The 19,731-nt window shown below is 38.8% G+C and overlaps 1 protein-coding gene across 1 annotated transcript in view; it reads left to right on the forward strand.

Annotated features, from left to right (window-relative positions):
* Window positions 1–19,731, forward strand: part of PLA2R1 (phospholipase A2 receptor 1) — a 41,632-nt gene that overhangs the window by 2,285 nt on the left and 19,616 nt on the right. Inside the window, exons 2-11 of the mRNA XM_065637626.1 lie at window positions 1,338–1,721; window positions 4,119–4,286; window positions 5,396–5,569; window positions 6,687–6,800; window positions 7,585–7,728; window positions 8,751–8,939; window positions 10,042–10,199; window positions 11,550–11,657; window positions 16,575–16,687; window positions 18,780–18,949. Of these exons, the coding sequence (XP_065493698.1) occupies window positions 1,338–1,721; window positions 4,119–4,286; window positions 5,396–5,569; window positions 6,687–6,800; window positions 7,585–7,728; window positions 8,751–8,939; window positions 10,042–10,199; window positions 11,550–11,657; window positions 16,575–16,687; window positions 18,780–18,949 (1,722 nt within the window). The remainder of the gene's footprint in view (window positions 1–1,337; window positions 1,722–4,118; window positions 4,287–5,395; window positions 5,570–6,686; window positions 6,801–7,584; window positions 7,729–8,750; window positions 8,940–10,041; window positions 10,200–11,549; window positions 11,658–16,574; window positions 16,688–18,779; window positions 18,950–19,731) is intronic.

A 19,731-nucleotide genomic window follows, 5' to 3' on the forward strand; every position in this document is an offset into this window, starting at 1 on the left:
CTCTGTAAGCCAGACTGCTTGATGCACTCTGTGTAGAATCTGTAACCAATAACCTCTCCATAACATCTATCCTCTCTGTCCTGCCTTTTGTGTGCATGTTATATTGGCAGAGCTGGTCGTCTCTCTGTTACACAGCACTGTCCCACTGCTGCTTGAAAATCCTTTATTTTCTACAGCTATGCCTAAACTGTACGTGCAAAACCCAGATGCAGCACCTGGGTGCATCTCTGCATCTCATTCCTTAGATGTGGGCTATGTCAGTTTGAGAGGGGTTTTTTGAATTATAGTTACTGGTTCAGGTTGTTAAGGGTAGTGAATTACACCAGCTAGAAAGCACACGTGGCAGAAATCATCACTGTAAAATTTCAAGGCAAAATGGAAGTGCTGCTCGAGTTTTCAATGTATTATCTCCTGAGGCACAAAATAAATGTCTCGCCTATAACATGAGAGGAACTCCATGGGTTAATTACCATTGGATTTCAGAATGAATGGAATAACTGAGCTGTTATAGGTTCATATCTTGCTGATTTCCAGTTCCTCAGCTGGCCTCATTTTTTTAGTCTATATGCTCAGTTAAACATTTGTTCCCAAGATGTTAAACAGCTGACTTTTTTTCACATACTTATAATGTGATGTCACATAGTTCAGTGAATTTCTACATGATTCCAAGAAAGCTGGGATGTCAGGCTAACCCCACAACATCTGTTGTGATCCAGGGTAGTCATGTATGGTTGAACAATATGCATCCAATAGGGAAGGCAAGCTTTAACCCTTGGGCACCAGCTCTCATGGTATAGATAAATCCTGCCTTTTCTGCATCCTATTTACAATGCAAAATATTTTCTTTCTGTTTCTGTAGTTGCAGAGAGTGAAAAATGAATATGGCGATGTCAGCCCTAAACTTTTTAGGTTTTACTTTAATTACACTCTCCAGTTCCCACAGACAATTATTTTACAGTATAGAGTATGTCTTCTTGTAACACTTAAAGTTATACTCCATTACTGGGTATTTCTTGGTGACCATTCCTTTTTTTTCTTTGAGCATGACTCATGTTTTTGGGCATCCCATTTTTTTTTTGCTATCCAACTTGAGAAATATTACGTAGCCTTATTTTTGTGAGCTTTAAAACGGTCCACATGTTAAAAACTCAGTTGGCAGTAAATTTAGAATAGTACCTTATTTTTTTAAAGTGCTGGTTATTCTGATGGATATTTTCAATTTTCTTCATAAATAGCTCCAGCTAAAACATTCTTAGTTTGATACTACTTGATCAATTGCTGTATTCTGTAGACTGAAACTACTTATTTTGTTTTCTTTTTTTCCATTTTCCATACAGATAAAGGAATATTTATTATCCAAAGTGAAGACTCCAACTTGTGCATTAAAGTGGACAGAGTTGGCCTTGTTCTGGAAGACTGTGGTCAACTCTCAAAAGACATGTTATGGAAATGGGTATCCAATCGCCGTCTTTTCAACATAGGCAGAAGTACCTGCCTAGGACTGAACATCAGTGGACCAGAACAGCCATTAAGTATGCTTGAATGTGACTCAACCCAATACTCGTTATGGTGGAACTGTGATGAAAAAGCATTAGTTGGTGTATCAGAGTACAGATTAGCTGTTGAAAATGGCAAACATGTTGTGGCCAAAAAAAATTCTACATATCAATGGAAACAGTACTTGTCCTATGATGAAGACCTCTGTGAACACCCATTTCAAGGTAAAAATAAATTTTTGTCCTTAAGATGTATGTGGGGAAAGTTTTCAAAAGTTCCTTTGAAGCAAGGTCGCATGTTTATGATCCCTTCCAGCCTGTATTATGGTCTGGGACTCAAAGTTGTGGGTTTTGGTTTTGGTTTGTTTGTTTGATTGATTTGTTTGGATTTTTTGGCTTTTGGTTCTTCTTTTTTTTGGGGTAGTTGGTTTTTTTGTGGTTTTGTTTGTTTGGGGTTTTTTGTTTGGTTTGGTTTTTTGTTGTTTTGTGGGGTTTTGGTTTGTTTGGTTTTTATGCAATGATTGAGGTGAGCATATCGCACAATTTATTTTTCTCATCTGTTATATGAACCCAAAAAAAGCACTTGTATCCTTGAAAACCAGGAAACACTCATTTCAAATTCTCTATAAAATAAAAAGGGGAACTAAAAATTTGCTGTTGCCTGTCCTGCAGCTTTCATTATCAGATAAGCCCAAAGAGTCATAATGGAGGATTTGGAATTCCTGTCACTGAAAATTGGTCTGGGATCGCAGTGTGCATGAACCGAATGTTTGCAACATTCAGCACCTGGACTCTGAACATGCCAAACTTTGGAGCAGAGATCAGACTCTTGATTAATTATGCTGTACAGCTAGCAAAGGTGTAGGAATGTATGTCAAGACCTCGGTCTGCAGACCTGAACAGTTTTCCAGATATAAGGACTAAGATGAACCCATTTACCATGAACAGCTACAGACAGACCGTACCTTGACCCCATCCTCACCCTCTTGGCATTGAAAGACCTAATGTTTGCACAGCGTGTCTCAGACTGGAGCTGTTGATTCTCCTCATTTGAACTGGGTGTTTGGGTTGCAGATCTCTGGTCTCAGTGGTTTCCTCTGTAGGTGCAGCCGGACTTGGCTTCTGCTCTCACCAGAGTCCTTCCTTTGGGAACTGTGATGACTGGGAAAGCACTACAGCATCCAACCACTTCTTCAAAACCTAGTGGAGTTTATACTTAAGACCAGGGAGAAAATACTTAAACCCACAAAAAGTCTTGCCCATTTACTATGTACACATAGCAAGATGAAAGCAGACCTGGTTTAGTCCTAGTACTGGAACATCTGGGAGAAGAGGATCAGCCTTAGACAGGCACTTCTAGCCTAGTTTCAGGACAAAGTCATTAATTGTGTTGGCAAAAGCTCTTTCACCTCCAGTTTTTGTTTTCCTCCTTTTACTTTAGCATATGCACAAGCAGATACAAGTCAGCCTGTTAGTCCCCCAGGTTGGAGGAGATCTGTACCTTTAAAGAAAAAGTGTATTTAACTATGATGAGAGGACTATACATGTAGAATTTGGTTTCTTGCCAGGACTGAGACAATCCTTTGCACCTCCATAGCTAGCAGCATGGCAGCAGGCAGGCAGAGAAGCAATCCTGATTTTTTTTTTTTTTTTTTTTTTACCATGTTCTTTGTATCATCTATTAATATCAGAAGGCTTTAAAGAAGATTTACGGTGTGTAAACTGCTTTTTTTATATGTGCACTGCCAGCCATTAACTCTGTAAACCTCCAGGAACCTGGCAATACGTACTGATTTCTGAAGTTGAAGGACTTTGATCTTTAGGCTGTCAACATGGGATCTTGGACAAACAATTTCATTCTAAGTCTGATTGTGATTCTTTGACCTCTTGTAGAAACTCTGAGGTTAAGGAGACATTCACTGAGGTAAAGCTTTTACAGCTTTCAGTTGCGCTGAATTTTTGCAATATTTTGGTATTCAGAAGTACAATAGGAAAATATTTTAAATCATAAGGCATTATTGATTGTGATAACAGATGTATGTAACATCAATTCTTTAGCTAAGTTATTATTCCCCATGGTATAAACACTTATTTTTAAAAGTTTATTTAGTGCTCTTTTGTCTTTCACATTTCCTTTCCCATAGAGTGGCAAAGAGAATGGAAAAAACATCAGAAATCCATTTTATAAAGAGTGGGAGGAGCGGGGAATATCATGCTGAATTGCTTGTCCGTCATAGACTAACATATGAAAAATAACTTTTGTTTGCATTTGAGTGTGTACTGATTCTTCTAACAATTGTTTTACGTAGTTGTTCTGAAATATAGGTGCGGATTTTATATGATAATTGTTCAGGGTTTTTTTAAAATTGTGTTAAGTTATGAGAACGTGCCTCGTTTCATGGTGACAAATTTCATAAATTATTATTTCCAAATGCTGTTCACTGAAACTATGCTGCACATACTTATAATAATGCTGTTATCAATTTACGAATTAAAATTAGAAAATCACTTTAGACATTTTGATTTTATTGTTGTTGTTAAAAACAGGAATAATGAAGTATGAAGGCGAATAAATGTCTGTGGTCTGCATTCTTTTAATCTCTGTGGTTTTGTTTATTCCAGAAACATACACCTTGATGGGAAATTCTTTTGGTTTCCCATGCATTTTTCCATTTAAATATAACAAAAAGTGGTACTATGAGTGTACCAGAGATGGAAAGGAATTCGACTGGTGTGCCACAACAAGTCACTATGAACAAGATGAAAAATGGGGGTTTTGCCCAAAGGCTGGTAAGATGTTGCTTGTCTTCTCTCTCCCTCCACTCCCAAGAGTGTCTTTGCTCCTTATTAGTAATTATAGGACGCACTCTGGTTTGAATGACTTCCCTTCTGTTAGAAGAGAATGTCTCTTTCAAAAACTCAAAAGAAGAGTTGAGCAAGTTTTATCACAATTTACCATGTTTGGCCTTTGGAGACCCATGTCCTCATCCCAAAAGCAAAACTACAGGGTGGGAGCAAAAGTATGTTATTCTGTGCAGCCCATTGACCCTCCTTGCAGCTAAACCTCTCACTCCTCTGTCCAGTGATGTATAGGAGCTTCTCTGAAGCACGTGAAGGGTTGCTCCTGCAAAGTCACATTCTGCTTTTGACTGCATTATGCCTTGCATATTCCCTATTCTTCTGTGCACTACTTGGACACTCATGACTTGGGCCTAAAACACTTAGCAAGTATTTTTAAAGCTGTTGCTTCTATCTGAAAGATTTTTGATGTATAAGCTTCATGAATATTCTAGCTTCTTGGATAAGTAAGCAAAATACTATATTTTATCAGCAGAAGTGGTTTGGAAAAGCCCGCCCTGCTCAAGCTACATTTTGAACCTCTGTTCCAAAGCCTCTTAAAAACAGCTGTAAATGTGTCTTTGTAATGGGGATTTCTGGGTAACCAGTATAATAGATGGTATTTTCAGCCTTCCTTTTACTTTGCAATTACAGTAAGTTTATTCTCTTGAGTACAAGATAGAAGGAGATCCAGGTGACTGTTCCTCCACAAGCTGGGTGTGGTGTTCATAGCCTGAATATTTTAACATTCAGCTTTAGGAAAAAATGATCAGCTGGTATAAATTAAAATGTGGCTCTGTTGGCTTGATGAGAGCTGTGAAAATCACCACCAGCTGCAGATAAGCTCCCCGGTATTTTATCAACCATATGAAATATGGAGCAACATTTTATTCCATTAGCACCCTGTTTCCATGTGTAATTTAACAAAGGAACATTAAAGGAGTTCATAATCATGCTTCCGTTGGGATGCTGCTGTCATTAATTAACTTAATTGTTAAAGGTGTTATATTTTGGATTAGTTTGTAGTCTTGGGCTGTTGGTGATAAATCTGTTTTGAGCAGAGAGTGGCTGCGACGTTTTTTGGAAGAAGAATCCTGACACGCACCTTTGCTACCAGTTCAACCTGGCCTCTGTGCTGACGTGGCGTGAGGCACGGGCCGCCTGTCAGCTGCAAGGAGGAGACCTGCTGAGCATCACTGACCCCGAAGAGCAGAACTACATAAGTAACTTAAGCAGTGAGTAGACATTTTTCTGGGGACCTTGTAGGAAACCCGTAGTTAGATTTCCACTTTACCTGTGAAAAAGGGGTGAGCTTTGGAGCTTAATGTTCCATGTGATGTCTCTCCCATTGCTGCTTCTGAGGTTTCATCGCAGAACAAACCCCAGTAGAGCTGTTTGGAAAAGCAAGGGTGAAGGTAGGTTACAACCTTAATAAACTGAGTGCAAAAATGAGAGTATGTGTTATGTAAGGATGTAATTGTCTTAATTCTCACTTCCCGCAGAGACTCCCGTTCATTCTTGCAACTGTGCTTGTGGGGCATGATTGTTTTCTCTGGAGAATTATACAAATATTTACTTTCTCTGCAATGTAGCCTGGTGTCCTTTTCTCCTGTTAAGTTTTTGTTTTGCAAGCTGGACTTCACTGAATGTGAATGATGAGAACAATTTGGGAGGCTCAAAGTAAATGTCCTGCATGGGAAAAATGCCAACTCTGTTTTCATAAGTGGATGGTATTCCTCCTTTGATAAGCTTTTTGCTTTTCCCCATGCAGCAAGAGTCTCAGGCAAATTTTGCAGAGCCTTCACACAGCATGGCTTTCGTGGGTATTTTAACGTTCGTGGGGAGGACAAGCAGAGGAATGGGTGGTAGAAGGGCTGCCTCAGGGTTCTTTCCTATTGCTTCCCATTATTGCTGATTTTTCAATTGCAGGATATAAGCTAGCAGGAAGTTTTTTAAATGATTTCATTAGCTTTTTGATATGCCTGCAGGCTGTAAAGGGAGTGCAAGTTGTTTGGTTTACAGAAAGCTGAAACAGGCTGGCATTTATGTAGCTGCTTGTCTTAGATGTAACTTCTAAGGTCAGCAACAGCTTCTGCAGGAAAGGTTTGCAGGATGAGTAGCTTTTGAAGGATGCAGTCTTTTGAGTTCATTCCTTTTCATCTCTATGTTGATTAACAAAGTAATAGACTTTTTCTAAGGATAGAAAAAAACAGCCCAAGCTTTTTGGGGACTGATTTGAAGTTTTGTTATATTCCTGTTGTAACAAGACAGGACAGCAGATCTATACCCGTAGATATTTTAAAACATGGGGAAGAGTGAAGTATTACTTTGTTTATTTTTCTTCTGTTTCAGGGCAGTTAAACACCATAGACTTGATGCTGTGGACAGGCCTGAATCGTCTGGAGGAAGATGCTGGCTGGCAGTGGTCAGATGGAGCACCGCTAGTGTTTGTGAACTGGAGAGCAAGTACTTGATGTTCCTCTTGGATATGTTATAGCAGTGTAATTATATGCTTTCTGTAACTGCAGCTTGATACAAGAGTGCTGTTCCAACAGCTATGCTTGAAAAGTGAATCAAGTGAACCAGTGTACCTCTTGGTGGTTTTTTTGGTTTTTTGGGGTTTTTTTAGAAATATTTATTCATACTGATGAACTAAAAGCCTCTTCTAGGGAACGTAGCATCAATGGAGATGGGTCTGTTCAAACCATTACTGATCTAGCTCTTTCATCATTTACTTTGGAAAGTGTTTTTAAGATTCCAATTGCATATTTAAAACCTGGTTTGCTACATTTTCAAGGTCTGTCCACCAGCAGATATGACACAGACACTAGAGCTTATTTCAGCCTCTCATCTGATAGCAGCAGCCAAGGAGGGATTGCCACACCTGTATAAATCATGGTCAATGCTCAGTCATTTGTGGTATTGGTGTAATATTACTCCTGCATATGAGAAACTTCTTTACTTTGAGAGTGCCAGAGCACTGGAACAGGCTGCCCAGTCTCCTCTGGAGACATTCAAAACCCGCCTGGACACATTCCTGTGCAATCTGGTGAACCTGCTTTAGCAGGTGGGTTGGAGTAGATGATCTCCAGAGGTCCCTTCCAACCCCAACCATGCTGTGATTCTGTGAAGTTTGAGTGCAGGGATGTTTATACATTAATTCAATAAGATGCAAAGAGCCTTACAACACCGCTTTGCAAGTAAGAACTAAATTTTTGTATTTTTGTGCTTCTCAAAAATGTGTTTGCAGATGTCTCTGATAACAGTTTTAGAGAAAATCATTGTGCAGTGATTAATTCAAAATTGAAGTACGGCTGGCAAAGTTATTTATGTGAATCTGGATTGCCTTTTATATGCAAAAAATATTTAAATAAGACAGAGTATGAAACATTAGGTAAGTATCTCAATGTTACTGTATCCTATTTGTGGGTGTGGTGGGAGGACAAGAGGAAGCCACAAGAATATAAAGTCAGCAGAACAGTCTCTTAGCTGGACTAAATGTTTGCTAGTTTAAGTTGAATACAGTTTACCTTAACCGAAGCAGTAACACTTCTGTTTAAATGCAATCCTGGAAAACATGTTGACAGTCTTAAAACTAAAAAATAATTGTAGTATACATAGCATTTAATGGGTTTCTTACACGATCAGAGGCTTACACAATGCTTATCATATTACAATAGAGCCATGCTTTTGAGTTTAAAAATAGGTTTTCAGCCGCAAACAGAATTAACCAGTGGCCCACAGAGAAGCAAGTTGCATAAACACAACTCAAAATTTGCAGTTATTTTAACAGCATGCTGTACTTCTGATTAAAAGATCTATGTATAATGGTTTTTATTTTTTAAGTGTTTATATAATGAGTATAGGATATATAATACATAGAATACCTCAAACTCCCATTCTGTGGGAAACTTAGACACAGAACTGAGTTTGTTAGACCATTAGGACTCGATGATCTTAAAGGTCTTTTCCAACCAAAACGATTCTATGAATCTATGAATTTTTGTTTTCATAAGAACACGTTATATAGGTTCAGCTTCCTACTGATAACTTAAAGTTTCCCTGCTTGTTTCAGATAATGAGGCAATGCACCTGAAAAAGTTTTAGCTGGTTTCGAATCAGGTTCAGAGGTAATAACAGAGATATAACATGTTTTAAACTAAATAACAGATCAATCATTGTGTTTGCACTAGTCCAGCAATCCAAATGGTTGAATCATAAGATAAAGTGGGAGAAATTTCAGTTTGCTTGGTAGGTGATGTTCCATAGAGCATGTGTTTCGGCCTCCTTAAGTACTCCTGGATGACTGTTTTCAGCATTTGAAGATTAAAAAAATAGCTCTGAATGCATTATAAACATAGCATAACCTTGACAATTTTATCTAATATACACAAACTTTGTATGCTTAATTAAAAGATGCATGGAGGTATTATGCCACTCGTTGTGATGATGGCTGGTACTCACACAATCGCAACTGCTACAGGCTTCATACAGAGGAGAAGAGCTGGAACGAGGCTTTTATCTCATGCCAAAGTGACAAGAGCGGGCTCATTAGTATATCCTCCATGGCGGATGCAGAGCTGCTCCTTAACTTGCTTGAAAGTGGTGAGTTTTGGGAGTTAGTTTAAAGTGTGCAGTGTTTCTTGAAGTTTTCATGATGCTCTTTTGTGCAGCCATTTAACATTGCTAGCCACTTAAGCACTATGTTACGTGGTACACCCACATGATGTTCACCAAAAAAGCAAGCATGATGATGACTCTTTCTAGGAGTCTTATAAATGTATAGCATCACCTTCTCCAATCATCATACTTAAATAAATGAATCAACAAAGTAAACTTAGTGAGGCCACAGTAAACACACTAGCTTTTGTCCTTTCTTGTTCTTGGCTGGTTCCTTGCAAACTGTTGCAAAACATTCAGTGATCATCCTTATGCAAGAATTGTGCTTAGAAGCAGCAACAATTCAGAGTATCTTTTGCTTTCAAGCTGGCCGTGTTCACGCTGCAAAGCTGCCGCGGCTGGTCTGTTGGCAGGATCCCCTTGATGGCAGCAGACTGTGTCAAAGGAGTTCTGCTAGTCCATGTCCTAAGTGGGAGCATAGTTACACAAGGAACTTAATGAACAAAAGCTATTAGGTGCAGCAATGCCAAGACTTTTGTTATCATAACAGCAGCAATGAAAAGTGAATGTTTTGTGCCTCCAGCTGGCATCAGTATGCTGGCAGAGCTGCACAGTTTGGCCATGGGTTTAAGTTTCCAAGAGCTGGGGCACAGTGACATGTTTAATCAACTCTGTCCCATCAGCTGTGGTTGTAGGACAGTGCGTTGCACTGGATTTACTGGACGTCTCCCATATCGTCCCTCCTGCCACCCATCCTGCCATGGAAGATTATAAAAAGAAATCTTTCCTTCCATGACAGGTTTTCTGCCCTGTGCACTTCAAAAAAGTGCATATGCTCGTGATTTCTATTTTTCAGCATTTCAAAGCAGGTTATCTTGTATGTTCATCTATTTTTGAAACAATTAAGTCTTCAAGGGCAATAGAACATTATCTCATCAGTGAGGTTTTATGCAGCTATTTTTTTCCCAAAAGAAGGTAATTCTTATGGAAGTCCTATGAGGGATTTTTAATAGTGGTGTCAATGTTACAGGAACAACAGGCATTATTTCTTCACCATTAAAACCTGAACTCACTTATTCTTTTACAGAAAATGTAACTGAAACATGGATTGGGTTATACAGTAATAACACCCCAGTTGTTTTTGAGTGGTCAGATGGCACCGCAGTAAAATTCTCTAACTGGCACAGACAAGAACCTAACACCTATCAAAGAACAGGACAACTCTGTGTTTCAGCTCAAGGACCTGTAAGTTTCCTTTTGTTTTGGAAAGAATTTGACACTTATTTTGGCTTATAATAATTTATTTTCTCAGTGTGCGTACTTTTTAAAACCATGACATGTAGACTTTGTCTTTTGATTCCTACTATATTCATGTTATGATAAATGCAATGTAGCCTTTAGAAACCAATATATTTTGCAGTGCTGGTGTACAGAAAGTTAATCATAGATTTCGAGCTTATGGTCAATAAAAAATGTTACATATGTAAAGCTCGCTAAATAGAGAACAAATACGAGTAGGTATTTTGATAAAGACAAAGTAATTTAAAATCCAAGTAGTGTGTATTATAATTTGTGGTGCATCAGTCCCTGTCTTGAAAGCTTCAAATTCATGTTTTGAAAAACTGTAAGTGGCACCTATTTTATCTTGCTGTCAATATTTATAAATTTTATGTAGTATCTCTCAAAAACAGATAGTAGTCTATATCTACTTAAAATTGTAGAAGTTGACTGCAGTAAGACTGACCCCAAATCAGTCAGGTGTTGTAAAACTATGAATACTGTTCAAATAATGCTATGTCCTGTCAAATCGCAACTCATAGCGTTGTCAATTTTTTAATAATTTGGACATAAATTTGCTTTACTTTTACAATTAACAATACTTAAATTCATTAACACGTGGCTTACATAATATTTTTTTAAGTATATTTTGTTGAAGCATGAAAACTGTATCAAAAAGAGTTTCTGTTGTCTCTACAGTAGTGGGTCCAGGTTGCAATCTTTAATTCATGGGAAATCCAAGACAATTACAGTGACCTGGAAAAGTGGAAGCAGAAAATAGGACTTCAGTAAAATTTTTAGGGTTTAGTTACACAAAACCATATTTTACTCAGGTTGCAGGTGTAAACAAGCAAATGAAAATGTAAAATACAGAGGAAAAGGTGGTTCAAGATATAATTCTTCAAGCATTATTTTTGGTATATGTCCAGTATGTATAGATGTCTGAAAATTACATAATAAAAAATTTGTAATATCTTCACTAAGGACTGTTCAAATATAAAGATTAATCTTACAAAGAACTATAATAGATAGGAAGAAAGTTCCTATCCATTCTGAAAAGTGTTCTGGCATGGCCATAGTGTTAGTTAATTAAAATGCATTGCATCTCTAAAAGTGATTCAAAGAGACAAACTCTTTTGTATGATTGATTTGAAAAGTCCTGCTGACAGTGTTGGTAGAAATAAATGATCCATCTATGGATAAATAAATGGAGTGAGAAAAATTACTTGATTTTACTGGAAAGTTAAAATACGCGTGTGTGTATAGATATGCATGAGAGTATGAATCGGTACAGAGGATACTTCTTTTTTCCCTTAGACGGGACATTGGAAAGTTAAAAAATGTGAAGACAGATCTTTCTACATTTGCAAAAAAGCAGGGGAATTTAATCATGTGTCTCCTGAGCTGGAATCAAGTTGTCCAGAGGTAAGGGGTTTTCTGGTTTTTGTTTGGTTTAGAGCCTTACTAATAAGATAGAATTACACAGGAAACCTCAAAATACAGCTATGGAACATATGGATGTAAATTGAGAAATAATTTTAGTTTTATATTAATGATCTGCATGTTTGGCTAGGAAAAATCTCATTGTTTGCTGTAAAAGTATGTAAACTAAATTTTAATGTAAGCTTGAAACCCTTCCCAAGATACCTTTCATGGCTCATTGTTTTGTCAGCAGTTGTGACCCAAGTTCCTATTTCTTTCTAGATCAGAAGTGAAAACACTTTTGTCCACCATCTGTGCAAATAATGGCTGTTATATGATGCCTCATCCCACACATGGTTTTCATACACTGAAATGGAATGTTAGGGCGGAAAACAATCAGTTTCATTGACACAGAGTGAACTCTTCAACTACGTTAGCATTCCTTTTGCTTTCAAACACAAATGGGAAGGATCCCAGCTATCTAAATAGGACATTGCAGCAGATTTTCAGGCTTTTAGGCTCTGCATTCTCTAGTAAAGGTAATGTGTTAAAGTATGATTTTATTTGCCATTTGTTCCTTTTCATAGTGTGAAAAGGACAAATTTGTAGACTTTGTGTTGTTAAAATTTTATTCATGACTCTGGAGGAGTTTTGTGAATGTTTTATCAACAAACATCTCACTTCTCTAGTTTGCTTTATCTTTTATCTCACTGTCTTTTACAATTTCTTGTCCTTTTTCTTGAAAAGTCAAGAAACACAACCAGTTCAGTTGAATTATAAGAGGGCTGGAGCTGAACTGTTTGGGCTCAGATGGTCTTTCCCCAGATGTACAATGGTCAGGTCCAGCATTCTGGTCATACCATTATGGAGGCAGTTTCTGCTTGGTTCCAGCTTAACATTTCCAAAAGTTTAGGGTAACTTCATTTTATTTGGACCAATGTATTTCATCACTCAAGAATTGTGTGTTATTAGTGTAAGAAAGGTTTGTCACAGTCCCGACCAAGTGAAAAAAGTGCAGAGCATCAAGACTTCAGTTGTAGTCAGGAGCTTGACAGCACTTCAGCTCTGGGTACCTCACAGGATTCATACTCAAGAGATCGAGTCACTGGTCGTAGGTAGTTTGGTCTGCTCTGGCAAACTTCCTACTCAGGATAAATTTCTCCTCATTGATGTTTTACACCCTGTGAAAACATATAGTAAACCTGTTATAGTCCCTTGGTTTTGATAGATCCTTTTCTTTCTAATGTGAAAAAAGTTATATTCATTTAATCAAAAGAAGTCAGTACTATGCTTACTCAAAGCTATGCTTGATTTCAGACATTTTGTCTTGGCAACTCACTTTCTTTTAACTTTCAATATATATGTTGTTGCTAGTTATTGGCCTAATTTTCCAGGGCGAAGTCTTTATTTCACCCAGATTTACCATTTTTTCCCCATTTTTCTATTGCTGACCTACCTTAAATATACAGAATATGTATTGGCATTTCTCACATTTCATCTTTTGCTTTGTTAACCTCGTACTGCCATTCATTTTGGATTGCTGGTGGATTCTCAGGGAGCTTTGGCCTCCAGCACAGTTGTTTTCTTTTCTAAAGCTTTATAGTCTTATGTGTTATTACCGAGCTTTCATCTTATGTTGATTTTTTTTTTATGGCTTGTGCATCAGATGAACTAGCCTTTAATGTTTTCTGTGGTTCTGCTGATTGGAGTTTTTTGCAATATGTCCGTATCAAGTTACTGCATAAACCTGAGCTTTTTTTTTCCCTACACTTCTGTCATCCTAAGACATAAAAAGTGATAAACACTTTCTTTCCTTAGCAGGTAAACTATTCTTTTTTCCTAGTCAGCAGGCTATTACTGAGAATAAATATTTTATTGCAAAGGTCAGATTCTCTGGGCAGTTTTCCCTAATGCTGAAATAACAGTTCTAAAGATTTTCTTTCAACCAGCTTTTGAAACGAGTTGTAGAGCTGTCAGCTGCTTGATAATTGAGTTGGAGGTTTCTGTGTGCAGAACTGACTGTGTTTGTACTGGTCACTTTCTTCGGTCCTCTACGCGTTTATTAGTGCATCAAAAGATAACAGTATAGTACTAAATCAAGGATTTGTTTTTATGGCTGTTGTAACAGGAGAGAATTGCACTTCTAAGAAGAGAATTGCTATTAAGGCCACAAAACCTCATAAAGAGCAGAAGGACAGCTGCTCAAAATAAGGGTCCATTTGGCTTTGTGTTCTGCTTCCCACAGGTAGCTGCAAATGATGTTTGGGGAAGAGCAGGACGGGGAAAACAAAGATGAAGCTTGCCCCAGTTTTCCCTTGACCCCTAACTATTCAGGGGATTTCCTGAGCCTTTTAAGATTTGTGTATCTAACAGCCTGCATTGGGTTTCCCCTCCAAGTTCTTGGTGATTTCCTCCAGTCTTTAGGCATCCAGATATCTTTAAGAGGAAGATTATGCAGTGCTGTTTGCTCCAGATAAAAATTTCTGAGAGACTAGGATGATTGTGTTCGCCTCATTCGAACCGGTGCGTTTGTCACTCAAGAATTCCAGTTGAAGGAAACCAGACGTGCTGTTTCTCACCTGTGTCCCCATAGAGGGTTTTTTAGTCAGTACTGAGCCCTCTTCCAGCCCCTACTCCCTGAGTTTAGGTGCACATTAAAGCAAAAGCGGCATTACTGTGTCCCCATGGGGCTGCTGAGAGCCCGTGGGGTCACAGAATCACAGAATGTTAGGGATTGGAAGGGACCTCAAAAGATCATCTAGTCCAATCCCCCTGCCAGAGCAGGAACACCTAGGTGAGGCTACACAGGAAGGCGTCCAGGCGGGTTTTGAATGTCTCCAGAGAAGGAGAATCCACAACCCCCCTGGGCAGCCTGTTCCAGTGTTCCGTCACCCTCACTGAGAAGAAGTTTCTTCTCACATTTAAGTGGAACCTCTTGTGTTCCAGCTTGAACCCATTACCCCTTGTCTTACTGTTGGTTGTCACCGAGAAGAGCCTGGCTCCATCCTCGTGACACCCACCCTTTATATATTTATAAACATTGATGAGGTCACCCCTCAGTCTCCTCTTCTCCAAGCTAAAGAGCCCCAGCTCCCTCAGCCTTTCCTCATAAGGGAGATGCTCCACTCCCTTCATCATCTTTGTGGCTCTGCTCTGGACTCTCTCCAGCAGTTCCCTGTCCTTCTTGAACTGAGGGGCCCAGAACTGGACACAGTACTCCAGATGAGGTCTCACCAGGGCAGAGTAGAGGGGAAGGAGAACCTCTCTCGACCTACTAACCACCCCCCTTCTAATCCACCCCAGGTACCATTGGCCTTCTTGGCCACAAGGGCACAGTGCTGGCTCACGGTCATCCTGCTGTCCACCAGGACCTCCAGGGTCCCGGGTGCTGCAGAGCCCTTGGCACTTGCCAACGCACTTTTCCCATGGGGAAGCTGCAGCTCATTGGTACGGAGACAGGGAAGAGCCTCAAGCCCTGCCTTATTTCTGTTTGCAAACCAACGTCTGATTAAGGCATCTGTGTTGTTCTCAGCTGAAACCGCAGAAATCGGTGCTACAGCTCGTCTTGCTTTTGTGCCCTACGAAGGGCTGTCTCCAGCCACCTTCCAAGCCCTGAAGGGGGCTGATAGCAAAAGGCAGCAGAGCTGTCAGTACCCTGCCAGCAAACACACTCCCAACTAGAAGCTGACATCTGCCTCCCCAGATTCAGCAGGGCTGAAAGATGTGCGAAATATTTGATTGCTGTCCTGAATAGGGCAGCAGCATCTTCTTGTGCATTTTATTGTACCTGAGGACAGATAGCACAGAAAGAGCTTATCCGGTTCCCCTTTTCTCCTTCTGCTGCTAACGTCACCATCAAGCGAGGTTTGGTGGTGCCCAGTGGGCTGCTGTGCCTGCTCCTGGCTGTGCTGCTTCGTGAGCGCCCCTGCGAGCAGCTTCTCCTGCGTGGGAGAGGCAAAGTGAGATCGGCCAGTTCTCCTGCCTGTGTGTGGCTTCAAGTTTAGACAGAGGTGGTTTATTATCTCTTTATTCTCTTGATTATTTAAGACACTCAAGGAGAAACCCCAGACAGGTATGCTGCGTGAACTCACACAGGCAGAACTCATACCAGTCCTTGTAACATCTTCTGGGCACTGAGAGATGAAGAATAATAAAGTAAAAGATTGATAGTAAGAATTGAGGCAGGCTGACCACTGACTCTGTTTTCTGGCTCACCTGATAAACTATGAAAATGTGACATTTTAATTGTGCATTATTAGAGTAGGATGATTGTTAATTCATTTTTTTTTTTTAAGTTCTATTTGAAAATATGAAAGGGACCTGAGAAAAGGTAGATAACCAGAGTGAATTGCTATATGAAAGGCTAGCAATTGCTGGAATAAATATATTTGTTTACAGTTGAAGACAAAGGGCAGCTCTAATCCTTTTTTATAACTATTTAACTGAATCTGACATGGCAGCGTTTACTCTGCACGTCAGGTATTAGATATCAGCAATGAGTTACCACAGATGGAAACCAACAAGTGCTACTACGTGCTTCATGCAGAGAGATGGGCTTGGCATACCTCCCTAGAACAGTCAGTAAAACAATATTCGAAGTATAAAATTGAAAGAAAAATAGTATGTGAGGAGAGTACTTTAAGTGCTGCCCACATTTTTTGTCATACCCATTAAAGATGTTATCATGTGTGTATATGTTAAGCCAGGTTTTGCACAGTTTAAGAGTGCAGAATTTAAACTTTTGTTAAATTTACCCACATTTTCGGTGACCTTGAGGGTAACTACTCTTGAACCATGGTAGAAAAAAAATGCACTACAGGGACATCAGTGGCGATCAAACAGAAAGTACCAAAGGGGATTGAGTTTTTAACAACTATATAATAATTAATAATCTATAAAATAATGTTCATTTCTTTTAAGGGATGGGAAAGACATGGTGGATATTGTTACAAAATCGACAGTACCCCTCGAAGTTTTGAACAAGCTTCCAGTGGTTATTTCTGCCCATCTGCACTTGTATCAGTAACAAACAGGTAGTTAAACCTATTAGACAGCGTGAAGATACCTCTAACAAGAGCTATTCTAACTTTATAAAGCATTGCATGGCAAAAGATATTACCCTTATGAAATAATATTTGCGTGAGAAATGAGCATAATTACTAACATTGGCTAAAATAAAAGGTGAACTTCGCTTTATTTTGTAATTGAAAATAAATTTAGTAAAAAGTAATTGTTAGGCTAATAAACACTTAGAGTAATGTGCGCACATGTGAACATGCAGGAATCTGAACAAAATGCTTTCTACAGAGGTATGTAATGTATTTAAGAATCTTTATTAGCGTGCTTGGAAACTATGCTGAAAAATGAAAATACATTTAATTTTTATGATCAAAATATATCAAATTTTAAACCAAATCAATTAATATTTTCTAATGTTTCAATTTACGTATGTATTTTACATGAGTTCTCAGCAAATAAGGGGGGAGAGTAAATGTTTGAAAGCATTTGAGGTCTGTCTTCCCTTGCTTTGTTCCTATTTACCAGTATTCCAGCTTCAGCAAAGGCTTTCTCCTCTGCAGATGTCCAGATGCTTGGGTTTTCTGTGTTCTCTTTGTCATTTACCCTATGCATTGGATTTCCATTAAAGTTTATGACATGCTGATAGATATATTACATACATGCTTTAACCTCCACATATTTATCATATTAAAAAAAAAAAAAAAAGGAGGAAGTCTCCCCTCATTTTAGGATGGGGGAATTACTGTAACCACCAGCAGTCAGACGAATGATAGCTAGAACTTTTAGGAAAACACAGGCTGCCCCACATAAGGATCTACATCTATGGGAATTTGCCCTGCCGGGGGGTTCAGGACAGCGCACAGCGCACACAGCGCTGTACTGCAGTGCGGCAATAATCCCTGTGGGGAGGATAAAGGACAAATTCTTGTAGCTGAGCATGTGCGGCTCAAAAGTCACAGGGAGCTGAGGGCACGCTGCACATCACTGGAAGCAAGTCATCTGTCTTTGTCTGCTTATTTCTTTTCATTTGATTTTTTTACCGGGTGTAGCCGTCACTGTTTATTACGTTAGTTCCCCATTCCAATGCTGGAGTGGCAAAAAAAGCTCATTGTTAGTTTAGTGGGTTTTTTATTTTATTTTTTAATTACTGCAGAGGTTTGTTCTGGTATGAAAAATGCAAAAACTCTTCATTGTTTTGATCCTAAAATATTAATTTAAAAGTAGGCTGTAGAGGATGGAAGATTGATATAAAAAGAAAACATGCAGAGGAAGTGAAAATTAAAGTTCTCATTCACTCTCCGTGTTAGAGATACATTCAGTTTTTTACATTAATGTCATTCTTATGGTAGTTAGCCACTCTTTTCACAATGTGTAAAACCAAAAAGTTGTAGAAGTCTTTATCAAACTGGGAATTTGCTTTGCTGCATATATTTTCATGGGAAGCTGATTAAATGTGCTCATAAAGTAGAATACTTTTTGTATAATGCTGTACCAATTTTATCTGAACAAATTACATTTAAGTGACAAATGGGTTACTATATGCAACAACTATTACTTGCAAAAAGGTGTAAATCTCTCACATAACTTTAACGAGAAAATTAAAGAAGTAAAAAGTGATTCCTTTTGTACTCAGATCAGCTGGTGCTTTGAGCCTTTCAGCTCTGGTTTCTCAGTGCTGTTTGATGTGTCTGCTTCTAATAGGATACTTCTGTGCAGAGCTTTTTCTTTTCTTGCTTCTGTAGCTTTTTCAGACACTGCTATTTTTTCTCTTTCATACAAGGAGAGTCTTATTCTTAGCTGTGCGTCATTAGTATATTCTGTCTTTGCATCTTCTAGTATGAGCATTGAGCTTGTAAAATCTTAATATACTGTTCTTCCTATGTGCCCAGATGCTGAGGCGGGGTGGGAGGGGAAAGGGAAAAATTGTGGCTTATACTACAGATTTGTGCCTGAAATTCCCCACAGTATTCTATGAAGAAAATTAAGTGCCTCTTATATATTTTTCTCTGCTCACATAATTTAAGTCATTTCATGAGAGCTATTCACTGAAGTACCAGTTGACCTATTTTATTCTAATAAGTTTTTCGTCTTGATTATTTTATTAAGGTTTGAACAAGCTTTTATCAACAGCATGATCCGTAGCATGGTAAAATCTGAGAGAACTTATTTTTGGATAGGATTACAAGACCTTAACAACACAGGAGAATACTTTTGGCTAAGTGCAGCAGGGAAGAATCGCTCTGTGACCTACACAAACTGGAACAAGTACCAGCCACGTGAGTAACATGCTGATAAAAAAATAAATGGGGGGCAACGCGCTCTCGTCCCCTGCCACCAGTGACTGCAGAGTCCCTGTCCTTCCCTCCCTGCCTGGTCAAGAAACCAGAGGGATACATGTACATTTTCTGTTGACGATGTAACTTCCTACCATGGAGTTAGATCAGTTGGATGTTGTGGAGAAGCCAGAGGTTCCTGCCCCACTTCCCACCCAGGTGCCTTTACTGCAGGTTCCCCGCTTGTGGCAGGATGCTGGATGTGGCTCTTCACACCTCCTGGTGCAGTGCGGGGAAAACTAACATTTTCTCTATCATCTATCAGAGAGACAAAGTAATATAAAAACTTGAGTTAGAGGTGATCTCCCTTTCAGCAGCAGTCACTAGGAAAAGACTGGATCAGGAAAAAATACATGCTTTCTTTTTCTGGAGATGTTTTTCATACATTTCTTTATGATCTTTTCAAGGAGGCCATCAGGGCTTCTTGAGACTCACAGCAAAGATCCCAGATAAGTTAGGAATTTTATTCAGTAACAGTCACAGCTTGTAATTTTGCATTTTATATGAAACAAGAGGGGCGAGTATGTCTTAGATACATTTCTGGCAATAAAAGCACCGCGTGGAATTTTTTTCTTCTTCCCCTTTAGTTTGCTGATACTTGGTTTGCTTGTTTGATTTTGTTTGTTTTATAATTGTCCAAAGAAAAACATTCCAAGAAAACAAAAACAAAAAAATGAAGTAGATATTCATCCTTTGAAACAGAAACCTCTTAGCAATACCTGAGA

Source organism: Caloenas nicobarica, chromosome 6, assembly GCF_036013445.1.
Source record: "Caloenas nicobarica isolate bCalNic1 chromosome 6, bCalNic1.hap1, whole genome shotgun sequence".
Taxonomy (NCBI): domain Eukaryota; kingdom Metazoa; phylum Chordata; class Aves; order Columbiformes; family Columbidae; genus Caloenas; species Caloenas nicobarica.